This window comes from Amblyomma americanum, chromosome 7, assembly GCF_052857255.1.
Source record: "Amblyomma americanum isolate KBUSLIRL-KWMA chromosome 7, ASM5285725v1, whole genome shotgun sequence".
Lineage (NCBI taxonomy): Eukaryota > Metazoa > Arthropoda > Arachnida > Ixodida > Ixodidae > Amblyomma > Amblyomma americanum.
Genome location: NC_135503.1, coordinates 108,489,961 through 108,502,456, shown reverse-complemented (window position 1 = coordinate 108,502,456; position 12,496 = coordinate 108,489,961). Strand labels below are relative to the sequence as shown.

Sequence of the window (12,496 nt, the reverse complement as noted above, 5' to 3'; positions counted from 1 at the left end):
TACGATTTTTTCTCTTATTTATTAAAGTACTACAGCGCAGCACACAAAAACAGCTTAAGATCGATTGTGTCTTCTATGTGTCTTTTTTTTTCAGTGTGGCAGTGTAGCGCCTTAGTAATGGATTACTACGTATCCGACACCCTCACCAAAGTGATTTATTTTGTTTACTGTTGAAATTCTGGCATGAAGTATATTTGTTTATAATATAAATTTCCGCTTATTGATGACTCGCAACAGTGCTGTTTTTTTATCTGATTACTGCCTTATCGCAGATGAGTGATGAATTCATGTCCGGAGTTATGAATTCTTATCTGAGCGTACTTGCTATCAATTTTCGCGTTGAAGGTCTGGACACCGCTTACTTTAGTAATTCCAAATATTAAATTAGAAGCCGGGTGTAGGCCCTTGACTCCTTTTGCCTCTTCTCGAGGGCATATTGCAAATATGGCTAAATAAACCCCTTACTTCACTTGATACGGCACTGGATGTATTTAGTGAATGCCGGCCGAGCTGACCACGTGTGACCTTGAGCTAGCTGCCACTTTGGACGAAGAAGAGGAAACCGAGGGTGAGGCCACCGGGGATGGGGACCGTGGGCGAGGGGCTGACGCGCCGGGGCCTGGCGGAAGGGGACGCCGTCGAGGCACCTGACGTCGACGACCTCCTCAACTGTGCGCGCGTCCCGCAGTGGGAAGAGGCGGCGCTGCCACTTCTCAGCAAGGGGCTGCGATTCTTCGTGCTTCTGCAGGTAACGCTGTGGTCGCTGCGTAACCCTTCGTGCCACAGCATCCATTTCTGTGCACGCGACTTTTAAAACTTATTTTCGAAGCGCTCAGAGCCGTTTTCACGAAGCCAGTGATGTCGGATATATTTGAAATACCTACTGGACAGATTTGTAGAGCTATTTGGTGCTTAGAGTAAAAATAGCTTTTATAATAATTATAATTGGTTTTTTGGGGAAAGGAAATGGCGCAGTATCTGTCTCATATATCGTTGGACACCTGAACCGCGCCGTAAGGGAAGGGATAAGGGAGGGAGTGAAAGAAGAAAGGAAGAAAGAGGTGCCGTAGTGGAGGGCTCCGGAATAATTTCGACCACCTGGGGATCATTAACGTGCACTGACATCGCACAGCACACGGGCGCCTTAGCGTTTTTCCTCCATAAAAACGCAGCCGCCGCGGTCGGATTCGAACCCGGAAAAATAGCTTTTCAAAAACGAAAAATAAAGATAGACGTCGCGAAGTTTACGATCTTCCAAGGAAGTCCTGCCTGATACTGAAACTTCGTTCATCTCTCACGCGGTGCGGTGTTTTACTACAGGACACAATTAACAGTTGAGTTTTCTTTGCAAAACCGTTTCGGATGGCAAGGAATACGTATACTTGGACATTAGCGTGCTTGTTTTAGCAATAGGGCTGAAAATAAATTCTCTGAACATGTAAATTGGCGCCGTGATTAACATCGCCATGATTTTGATGCATTGATGTTATATTTATGAAAAGGTGTTCGGATATAGGCATACAAACTTTCAGATTTCTCCCGATAGGTGAACATCATGCGCATCACAAGGGGATATAGATCGACGTTTTACTGAAGCATACAGTTTTTTCATGCAATGTCTGAAGATAACTAAGAGCATTTCAAGAGCAGGTAGAGCAACGTAGCTCGTTCAAATTCTCGTGCAACTATTCATCGTAAACGTCATATGTGTCTTTGAAGGTTGAAAGCATGCCTTTGGCCTTAATTTTCATTGAGATAATATTAAATGTTTAAGATGAAGCCAGGCAATTTCTGTTCCTCTAAAGAGTATTTGTCAATAACATCAACCTGAGCGCGGCCATCCGGCTAGAAAGAAAAATAATGTACCTTTTTAAGTCTTGTGGGTTCAAAAAAAAAAAAAACTTTGTTCGGAAACTCAGTCTTAGCGGGGCAGTCGCTCGGCCAACAGCGCAAATCAATACCCTTTGGAAGCAGTTGCTATGGCGAGAACGACTGAAAAAAAAAAAAAAGACACTGCGCATTTAAGAGGGCTTGGTCGGAATGGTTGGTGCGTGTTGATGGAAACGACTGAACATCGCTAACAGTCGGGAGGGATGAGAAGAACATATGTGTCTTCTTCCGCCCCGTTTTTAAGCGCTGTTGAATCGTTTCCATCAACTGTGCTTTTATTTTTCGCACACTTAGTTCACCGCCTTCTTCAGAGAAAATAAAGAAGAGGAGGACGAATTGATCAAGAGCTTGAAGTGGGGGTGCTTTTAGTCAAATGTAATTCTGGCAAAATCCTTAAAATTTAGAAGAAAAACATATTCCTAGAAATTTATCCAAAGTACATCTGATATAATAACTTTTATAGAATAGTGTCTGGCGATCGAATTCCTTCGTATCACAAAGACCGTGCTTGAAGATACTGGACTTCCATACACGGAACGCGCGCTGACCACATGCACATTCGCAATTTTGAGCCATCACGGGGAATAGTTAAGTCTCAAAGTCTTTAATTCGAAGAAAGATCAAGGAATTCTTCGCTGTAAAGTTTTTATTTTTCATATTTCATGGGACATTGAATGCCAGATTATTAAACCACAACGTATGCAAAGTAGGATGAAGTCAAGCGGAGTTTTTAATGTCTCATCTTTGTGCTTTAGCGTTTATTTTGTCGTATAAATAAACATTGGGGGGGGGGGGGGGGGGAGATCAATGAATACAATTTTATCACAAAGAATAATAAAAATAAATAGTGCACAACACGCCCCGGCATGCAGTAACCTACATGACCTTTTTCTTTTTTGTCTCCTTACCTTTTTGGCCTTTTCTTCGCAGGACAAAATCAACGACCCCGAATCTAACACAAAGTTCACCGAAGAACTGCGTTCACGCTTGCGGGTTGCGGAAAAAGCAAATAAGCATCCAGCATTTGCGATTGTCTTCTGTGCGGATAAAAATTACGGTGAGTGCACTGCGGCTGCTTTCATTTTGCCGGGATCCAATCAAGTTACTCTTCAATTTCCGGCTTTCAAGCAAAGGAGGTCTCTTATTTCAGCAATGAAACAAAATTTAGCAGCAATGGATTAAATGTATGCGGGGATAATGCGATAGCAATTTCCTTCATTCTTCAATTTCTTCAAATTAAGATATCACTGTCTTTCACTCTCCCATATATTTCAGTTCTGATTCTACTCCATTTGTGATTATATTCAATTCTGATTATATTTTAATTGTATTCCAATTCTGATCTTTTTATTTCATTTCTACTCGTTACCGCCCGTTAATTCATTTTTATTGAGTCATAGTTAGTCCGGCCTCTCTCTTCCCTGCAAGTAGATAGGGAAATCTCCCTAAACACAACATTCCGCCCGCCATGGTTGGCGGCAGATAGAGGTGCCGAGACAGAGGTGCCAGACAGTTTTCGCTTTCCTGGCCCTTTTAATGCTCTGGCATTAAATGACATTACATGCATCATCCGTTGTTCTTGTCGTCCACTCTAACTTCTGAGTAGAGGTGTCTACACTTTCATGTAGCCGCGGGAGCATTGCGCGAGCAAAGCGCTAATTATCATTTCAAACGTTATGAACAGGCCTAACTGCAATCAACTAAGTGTATGCACGAATGAGGATGTTAACGCACGCGTTTAAAGACCATAGAGGGAGGTTTGTAGTTTTCTTTTCAAATTATCGTGTGGATCAATGGCAAATTATTATTATAATTATTTTATACTGTACGAAAGTTTATCAGAAAGTTGAAGAAGAAAAAACCGCAACAAGCATGGTTTCGGTTACTATTACAAGACTTTTTATCTATGTCATAACGAGCCCCTCATATCATTTGTTTGCTGAATAGCTTAACGCGAGGGCTTTAAATTTATTTCATTCATAATGAAGGTACGAGGAGAGGCCGGGACTAAACGCATATGAATTCCTGGCGGAGGCCCAAGCCCCCTCCTGCACGAAACCGACCACTAAACTCCGCATTTAACGCGTTCATAGTAAGGAACCTATTACACACAAAAGTATTCTGAGCGAGCAACCTACACAATAAATACACTATGCACAGATGCCATAGGCAGCACAAAAGGGTCCTCGCAAAGGGTCCGCGTGACACTCGCGGTAATACAAGACGTATTGTATCCGGAGCTAAGGATGAGTTTGGCGCTTGTGAATTCTCTCAAGGTTAGGATATACGCGATATAAATACCTCCAAATGCAGAAGATTGGACAGCCGCCGCCCTGGCTAAGTTGATGGAGCACTGGACGCGAAATTTGGAGGTAGTGAGTTGGGATTCCACCGGTGTCATGTGGTTGTGTTTTCTGCTGCTTCATCAATCACGTTAAAATAATTTCCCCATTTATGAGCACTACAAATTGAAAATAAACATGCCATATGCTCCTTGGCTTCGGTGACTGTAGGCTTCCGTCATGTGTGTCATTGTAACTACTTCGCGCACTTTTGCGTGCGCTCCCATACCACATTAGAGCGTGTGGGGTAGCGGTCTCGGTCACAAAGGATATGCCCTCGACTCAGCGTGGCAAGCTCAGCCGGAGACCAACTACCAAGTGTCAAGGGAGTAGGTCGTTTGGTGCCCAGCGTTCGCCGGTCGCAAGCCAGAGAATTGGTCGGAGCCAAAGGTTCACAAAACAAAACGTTTATACAGCTAAGAGATTATAAAGAGGATGTCGCAATCACTCGTACGAGCACATACGAAGTGATTTACAAATACAATGCAACTCGTGCAATGTAACAATCGAGAGAGATTACAATTTAGCAGAACCTTTGCACCTAAAGTGCACTAACACAGAGAGACAAAGTTACGCGTTGTGCGGGGATCCTTCCCCGCTGTTTTTTTTATATTTATTTTACCACGCGCGGGCGCGGTTGCTTACGCGCAGCGCCGTTTTTTCGAATATGCGCCGAATTTCGTGATAGTCATAACTGACCGCTCTTTTCCCTGCTCTTGTCTGCTGAATGCAAAATCTAAATAGTTATTGCGAATCAATGCCGACACAGTGCTAGCGCACCCAGTTCGCTTTTGGCTTAACTAACCAATCGACCTTCATTTTTTTTTATATGCAATGTTCGAAAATGTGTACCTCGAGTAGCACTTATGCGGGAGATGCGGGGTTTGATCCCCAGTGCCACCGGGTACCCACCGGTGATACAATGGGTACAAGATTTCCCCTCGTCTGGTGCTCAGCTTATTTAAGGTGAAATGCTCGGGAAATGGGTCTTTGACCCCACTTTGTGAAAATAAAGCTAACTTGTTCGATGGCGCTCTTTGGGCAAAGCTGCCTTTGCGCCATAAAAATTCATCATCATCATCATCATCATCGAGTAGCACTTGCAGAACAGCACTAAAGACTACAAACATTTATTGGATTGCAATTTTATAACTTTATTTTCGGCAGGCTTGCAATGTGCGTTGAAATGCTGAATTAGCGTCCGGAACTGAGAAATAGCCTCCCGTCCGTTGTTAAATGCGTTCATGTATGTCACTATAATGCAGTTCTCATCACATCGACAACGGATAATTTTCTCACAGATGAAAAAACTGCTTAGAAAAGAGGGTTCGTCTTTTAAATGTCCTTATTTTTTCCCGCCGCATTCACAAATACTGCTGAAATATATAAAACCAGGCATACATTAAAACGCATTTTTTCTCGGTTAAATACAGGCACGTAATTAATCTCTGCGCAGTTGCGATTTGGCAAGTGTATGGCAGAACATCTGACAACGACTACCGAAAGGAGATATAGTTCGAAAGTGCTCCTTTCTGCAGACAGCACCGCCGCCAAGTGGTGCACTTATGAGTTCAATGGCTATACAGAGAACCTTAGATCCTTTGATACTCAACAGTTGGCGCCACAGGCAGCTAGCTGTTCGTGTGACTTTGTGATGGAATCAAATTTTCAGTCACTTTCAGCTGCCCCAAAAGTAGCAAGGCGTAGCTAATCACACATGGATAGAAAGGCACAACAAAACTGCTAATGCTTTATTCGTTTTTAAGGCGTACGCCTTGCTTGCCCCATTGAGTGAACACCCATCTGTTTGTGTGTCCTTCGCGCGCGCGCGCGCGTGCGCGTGTGCGTGCGTGCGTGTGCGTTCGAGTGCCGTGCGTGCGTGCGTGTGCGTCTGTGCATGTGTGTGCGTGCGTGTGTGTGCGTGTGCGTGTGCGTGTGTGTGTGTGTGTGTGTGTGTGTGTGTGTGTGTGTGTGTGTGTGTGTGTGTGTGTGTGTGTGTGTGTGTGTGTGTGTGTGTGTGTGTGTGTGTGTGTGTGTGTGTGTGTGTGTGTGTGTGTGTGTGTGTGTGTGTGTGTGTGTGTGTGTGTGTGTGTGTGTGTGTGTGTGTGTGTGTGTGTGTGTGTGTGTGTGTGTGTGTTTCCGAGAGAGAGAGAGAGACGGAGAGATATAACACTCGATGGTACGCGTCAAAGATGGTGTCCTCATGCAACCTGGCAGGTATAGCATTTAAATCCTCTGCGAACTGCGGTTCCGATCCTAGGTGGTCTGAAGCCGAGCGTAATATTATGAACACTTACCTATCTGACGCACTTGTGGTTTTTTTTTCTGCTGGCAAGATGATTTCATATAGTTGAATAAATCTTGTACTTGTGGCTGTGTGTACTTTTTGAGTTGTATGCATCCACCCTGTAACTACCTTACGGCTGACAGTATCAATAAATAGATAAATAATAAAATAAATTAACGTTTGGTCCCTTGAGGTTGCTCGGAACCACTTGGATCGCACAAATTCCACCGGTGGCAGCACCTGCCATCGAAGGGCAGTGGCGCACCGCTTAACCGCTGCACCACTGCTTGATAAATGTCATGAGTACTCCCAGGGACCTATGAATGTTAAGCAAAGAAACCCGATTCTGCACAAAAGGGCGTTAACCCACTAGGTATCACCACCTATAGCCCTAAGGCGCAGTGCGGGCCGCAGTACGGTGGCGACTGATTTCTTGAAGTTAGTGCGCAGATCAGAAGGGGTGCAGTGGTGTTGCGGTGGCGGCTACATTTAGCAATGAAGAGGTAGAAATGCAAACTGCGTTGCATCGGGTTACATCAGGCCACAGCACGCGACGACTGCGTTCCCAGCCGGAGCGGCGGGCTTACGCCTTCTCACATGTAAGCAGTCATAAATGCCTCTCCCTTCTCTAAATGCCTCTCATAAATGCCTCCTCCCTTGTCTTTTTTGCGTGGTTTCAAGATGCATTCTAATAATAGTCAGCAACTAGCCTGTCTCTCCCTATTATATTTGATCTTTATTTAGTGCACTTCTAAGAACCACAAGCGGGTGTTTTTAATACGGAGCCTTCACTACGGCGTTCTCCACAACGCACATGGACCGCCGCGGTGGCTGAGTGGTTATGGCGCTCGGCTGCTGACCCGAAAGACGCGGGTTCGATCCCGTGTGCGGCGGTTGAATTGCGATGGAGGCGAAGTTCTAAAGGCCCGTGTACTGCGCGATGTCAGTGCACGTTAAAGAACCCCAGGTGGTCGAAATTTCCGGAGACCTTCACTACGGCTTCCCTCATAGCCTAATCCGCTGTGGGACGTTGAACCCCCATAAACCATAAACAACACACATGCAGCATCGAGACCTTACACCTACATGCCGCTAAGTTATACCAGACAGCACGAATTCTTGGCATATGAGTTAGTTGAATATTTGACTGTTTCAACTTCAGCTACGGTGTACAGCTGTTGTGCTCTCGGCGCGCCCACATTTACCTGTGCATGTTTGTTTAGCCCTATCCAGCAAAAAGACGGTCCTTGTGGCCGAGCCCACGGTGAGTGTTGGCACATTTAGGGCTTGTCGACGGAGGCAATTCGATGCTGTAATCGGCATTTGACTGCACATTTGGGCTGGTCATCCCAGAGGAAATGGGCGGGTCTCCTTTTACGGCCCCCTCTCCAAAAAACACTTTCCATTTTCTTTCCGCGCATCAATCCTGACAAAATTTTTCTACTTTCGGCACTACTTCCCTTTTCTTGGGGCCTTCAGTTAACCTTTTCAAGTGTGCGACGTAAGCAATCTAATCTTGCCTCAAGACTGGACGACAGTTATTTAGAACTGACACGAAAACATTTCAGTGGTGCCACTTCTTACTCGATCTCCTCTTTGGCTCTATATATTCTCTGTGACTGACGTTACTGTTGACTGAAATTGAGGAATGCTTTTGGGTTCACTGAAAGAAAAATAGCTTACGTTTGGTTCCGCACAAATGAAGATGTCAGGTCAAAGACGTTATAAATGATTTGACTGATTTGACTCCATTCTCGGCTAATCTTTTTAACATCATGCTAACAGCTTAAGAAAAAAAAAACATCCGCTTTGAGCTGATTTCCTGGAGGTCAAGGACAGCTGATCGCGAATTTATTTTGAGAGTGTACGTACGAGTATATGGCATTGATGCGACACAGAAGTATTCCTCTGGTATAGACGACTCAATACGCTCTGTTTCGCACTTTCAAAACTCCGTTCAGATGTATTTCGTAGATGTTCTATTGAAAGCTATTACGCAGGTCGTTTAAAGCCTTCACTGGTAAGACTTGGACCTCATTTCAACTTCTCGTACTCGACCCATCGACTTTTGTTTCTTGAAAGGCAGGTTCCCACATGCGAGACGCGGGTGTAACGCGACAGTTCTTAGTCACTCCGCTTTGCTCATTAATTGTTTGGGCTTCCGGGACCTTATCGAATCAGCCGAAATTGGTCGCGGTTCGTGTGATACTCGATGATTCGAATGTGCCCGAACAGTCCTGCTGCTTCCTAATATAACATATATTGGCCTTCATCGCCTCGCCAGGAATCGCATTTAGTTATTATGACTGCCTGTCCCTATAGCCTCGCGGTGGTATGTAACCAGGGGCTTAACGAAACAGAAGTTCGCGCTTTCCATCATCAGAGAAACCATAAAAAACATTGTGCCTGGTGGCGTTACGCTGGTCCTGCAAAGCATTTCGTGCTTGCGCCTATGCTCTTTACTACGAACAGACAAAGAATTTTAGTTGGTCAGCTACATTTTCTCCGTTCAAGCACATTCGACTTAATCATGATTATGCCTTTATTTACCACGCAAGCAAAGTACATGTTACTGTACTGCCAAAAGCAAGCAAAGGCATCAGTGGCAGTGCGCGGCAGTTGTGAGCAGAGAGATTTAGTAATAATACACAGGACAACAGAGTACACAGCTGAGAAGCAGCCAGTATGAAGTTTTGCAGAAAACTGTGCAAATTAATCAACTTTTCTTTTATATGCTTTCGAGACTGGAATAGCTACATTTCACCCTGCAGTTTATTAAGGCTGAGGGGTACATAGAGTAATCATGCAAAACAACTGACTGTTATACCCTTTTATTTCCTCATTTCCCCCTCTGTTTCCTACTTCTAAGCTCTTCATTCTGATCCCCCTCTGTTACTATCCTAAACTAATACACATCACCACGTTAGACTTGGCAGGTTGCTTCCCCTATTTACGCTGCTCCCCTAAGCCCGAAATGCAACTACAACACCATTATTAACCAAATTAGGCCCAGAACATAGCGAACACCTCCTACAGTAATCTTTCACTACGCTTCACTTGCTCCAGACACTGGTCATATACTATCGAGTAAACATCCTAACCTCGCTATTCCACGGATCTTCTGCGGCTCCCGACTATATACTTCTCCACTTCTCTGCGTGCAGAATTTCACTAAAAAAAAAAAACAACCGGTAACTCGCTCTTGAAGCAGATCACTCCCTTCAATTTAAGCTGGTTAATAAATACACTGGCGTTTATTTTCTGTCTCAACGTTACAGCTAGAACTTTATATGCATCACCTGCTCCCTTGGTTCTTCTTCGTCAGCGCTTGAAGTTTTTCCGCAATAGGTGAGGACTATCGGAGATGCATGATATTATGATATGCTTTGCTATGCTATGCTATGCTATGCTATGCTATGCTATGCTATGCTATGCTGTGCTGTGCTGTGCTGTGCTGTGCTGTGCTGTGCTGTTCTGTGCTGTGCTGTGCTGTGCTGTGCTGTGCTGTGCCATGCCATGCTATGCTATGCTATATGCCCAGGGACTTCGCTCTTCAACGCAACGAAAAAAAGTTGCCATTGACCACCCCCCTGCAGTGCGACAGCGTGACTAACAACCTTAACCCCCCCTTCCCCCCGCCTTTCGCATCACAGCTGTCGTTCCTTTCACCCCTCCATACTTAAAAGATGCTAGCTACTGCCCTCAGTCACCCCTGATGAAGGAGCCGAGTCGGCTTCGAAACGTTGGATTAAAATTAAAATTTTTGGTTGGAGATGTACAATGTATTATATGCTACGCTCTGCTATTATATTCCGCATTACCAACCTCACTCTGCAGAAGCACACGAAGTCGCCTCCTGCTTCCCCGAAAACATCAGCGTGGTTCAGATCGACGTGCGCCACGAAGTCATCGCCCAAAGCCGCGGACGCAAGGAACGAAGGGTGTCTTCCCTTTGCCTCCTGGTGGTCTTCGGGTCCCCCGACACCCAGTTCGAGTGCGAGTGGTCCCCGTACGCATCCTGTGGACTCCCAGCCGCTCCGGTCGCGCTCTACGACCAGCTGAAGCGCACGCTTCTGGAATGCGGCGGGGAGGTACTACTCATGAACAGCAGTAGTTACTACATATACACTTCTAGACCCGAAATTGTGCTTGTCTTTTACAGCACTCGGAAAGTGTCACCTGGGCGGCTGATGTTTTCCCTAAGAACGCCCGTAGAGAATCTCTTATCGCACTGTTGTCTTTCAGTGTAAGCACACTCTGTCCAGACTAGCAGTCCGTCCCAAAGGCTCGCCTTCCTGAAACTAACACCACGCTATTTTCAATAGTTATTGTTAAGACCTGCGGTTCTTTTGAGGACAAGCCACAAATCTGGGCAACCTGGGCGCAAGCACTCACCATAGACCTCAATTTCCAGAGCGCCTCGCTATTTTGGAATACAAAAAGACAATCAAATTCGGCTGACAAGATTCGCTCCACTATATATCGACTTCTGTCTCCGAAGAAAAAAATTCGTGATATTGTTCGCTGCACAGTTTTGTAATTAGCTCTATCACTTCTGCTTCGGGCATGTGATTGCACCATAGATATTACCTGAGTGGTCATTTTTTGTTAATTGATTCTAAGTCACCGCGCCCTTTCAGCCAAAGAGTGCGTTGTGTTATACCGGTGTGCACACTGTACCCCTCAGTTCTCATCAAGCCTACTTCTTTTATTTTGTTCTTTTTTTTCCTCTCAAGGACGAGTACCGACACAGGGGCACTGGCTTTCCTGCGCGGTTCGCCATTTACGCCACCACTGCGTTCTCCAGGGCGATGTTTAAGAGGCCTCCGAGCTTATACAACGTGACCAGCTGCATACTGTGGACATCGCGCCTAAAGGTTCTACGGGGCACCAGCCAGTGCAATCTCCCTGCGCCTGCTTACTGGGGTGCAATGTCGTTCGGGCAGGGTGTCCGAGCCACTGCCGCCAAGTACGCGGGATGGACAACGGTCCTGCAGATGTGGAAGCACCTGGACAAAGTTCGGGAAGCCTTCGGTGACGTTGGCGGTGCTGCGGTACTCTTATTCCAGGAAGAAGAGCTCAAGGCAGCCGTGGCCAAAGTGGTATATTCTGTGTTCAGTGAAGCTGCTGCCGTGTTAGGTACCGCGTGTTCACTGGCTTTGGACGTGAATGCGATTTCCTTCGACCTGGAACCTACAGAAGAGGCATGGCCGTCCATCTGTATTGAGACAAGTGTCGTCGTGGTCGTGCTGAGCGTTCCTTAAGAGCCTATAAAATCGCAAACGGGCTAATATCTTTATATAGGCACGATCGAACAGTTCGTATTGTTCCCAAGCTACCCACCCAGCTTGCGTGTGCGGAAAATTTCTAGCCAAAGGCACCTTTAGTCGAAGCACATAGTATATTGGTCCCCAGAGCGTGCACGTTGCTTCAGGAAAGAGCGCCTGGTGGGTTGTTGGTTTTCAAGATTAAAAAGAAACATGAAAACATTAACAGCTTGCAAGCGGTTGCAACCCTTCATGCTAAGGACGATTTGGCACCTTTTAAGTTCCGTTCTTTAGAAATTCCTTCCGTATGCTACCGTCAATGGGCTAGCACTTTTCTTATCTAAGGATGCGGCTTGGTGCCTTACATGTCCTAAATAAATTTTATGCCGATAAGAAATTTACGGCTATTTCCGAGAACTGTTGTGCCACTCACCACCACCGAGTGAGAACAATTCCGATGGGACGCATTTTATTCTGTCAGGTAAGTGTTACTGCCTAGATATGGAACACCGTTACGCGCTTCACGCATCTTTCAGCAGTAAGCCTCCAGGGATTGAGGAAAAAAATGCAAGGATATAATAATTATGGCCCAGAACTCTTGCTAAGTCTTTACAACAACGATTAAATAACTGCAGCGTTATGTAAAATCCCATTTATTTACAGTTTAAGGCATTAGAGTCTAATGTTGTGAAGTGCATCAGTATAAAGCG

The 12,496-nt window shown here is 45.4% G+C and overlaps 1 protein-coding gene across 1 annotated transcript; it reads left to right on the top strand.

The window, feature by feature from the left end:
• The first annotated feature begins 561 nt into the window (after positions 1 to 561).
• Positions 562 to 12,177, top strand: LOC144097382 (uncharacterized). Its single transcript, XM_077630112.1, has 4 exons — positions 562 to 748; positions 2,821 to 2,947; positions 10,357 to 10,610; positions 11,256 to 12,177. The coding sequence occupies exons 1-4, from the start codon at positions 584 to 586 to the stop codon at positions 11,781 to 11,783; spliced, it is 1,074 nt and encodes a 357-aa protein (XP_077486238.1). The 5' UTR covers positions 562 to 583; the 3' UTR covers positions 11,784 to 12,177.
• Positions 12,178 to 12,496: the final 319 nt, after the last annotated feature.

Coding starts and splice junctions, on each gene's coding strand:
- LOC144097382 (XM_077630112.1), top strand. CDS start 584: ATGGGGACCGTGGGCGAGGGGCTGACGCGCCGGGGCCTGGCGGAAGGG. Junction 2,948..10,356: donor CTGTGCGGATAAAAATTACG/GTGAGTGCACTG, acceptor CTCACTCTGCAG/AAGCACACGAAGTCGCCTCC. Junction 10,611..11,255: donor TTCTGGAATGCGGCGGGGAG/GTACTACTCATG, acceptor TTTCCTCTCAAG/GACGAGTACCGACACAGGGG.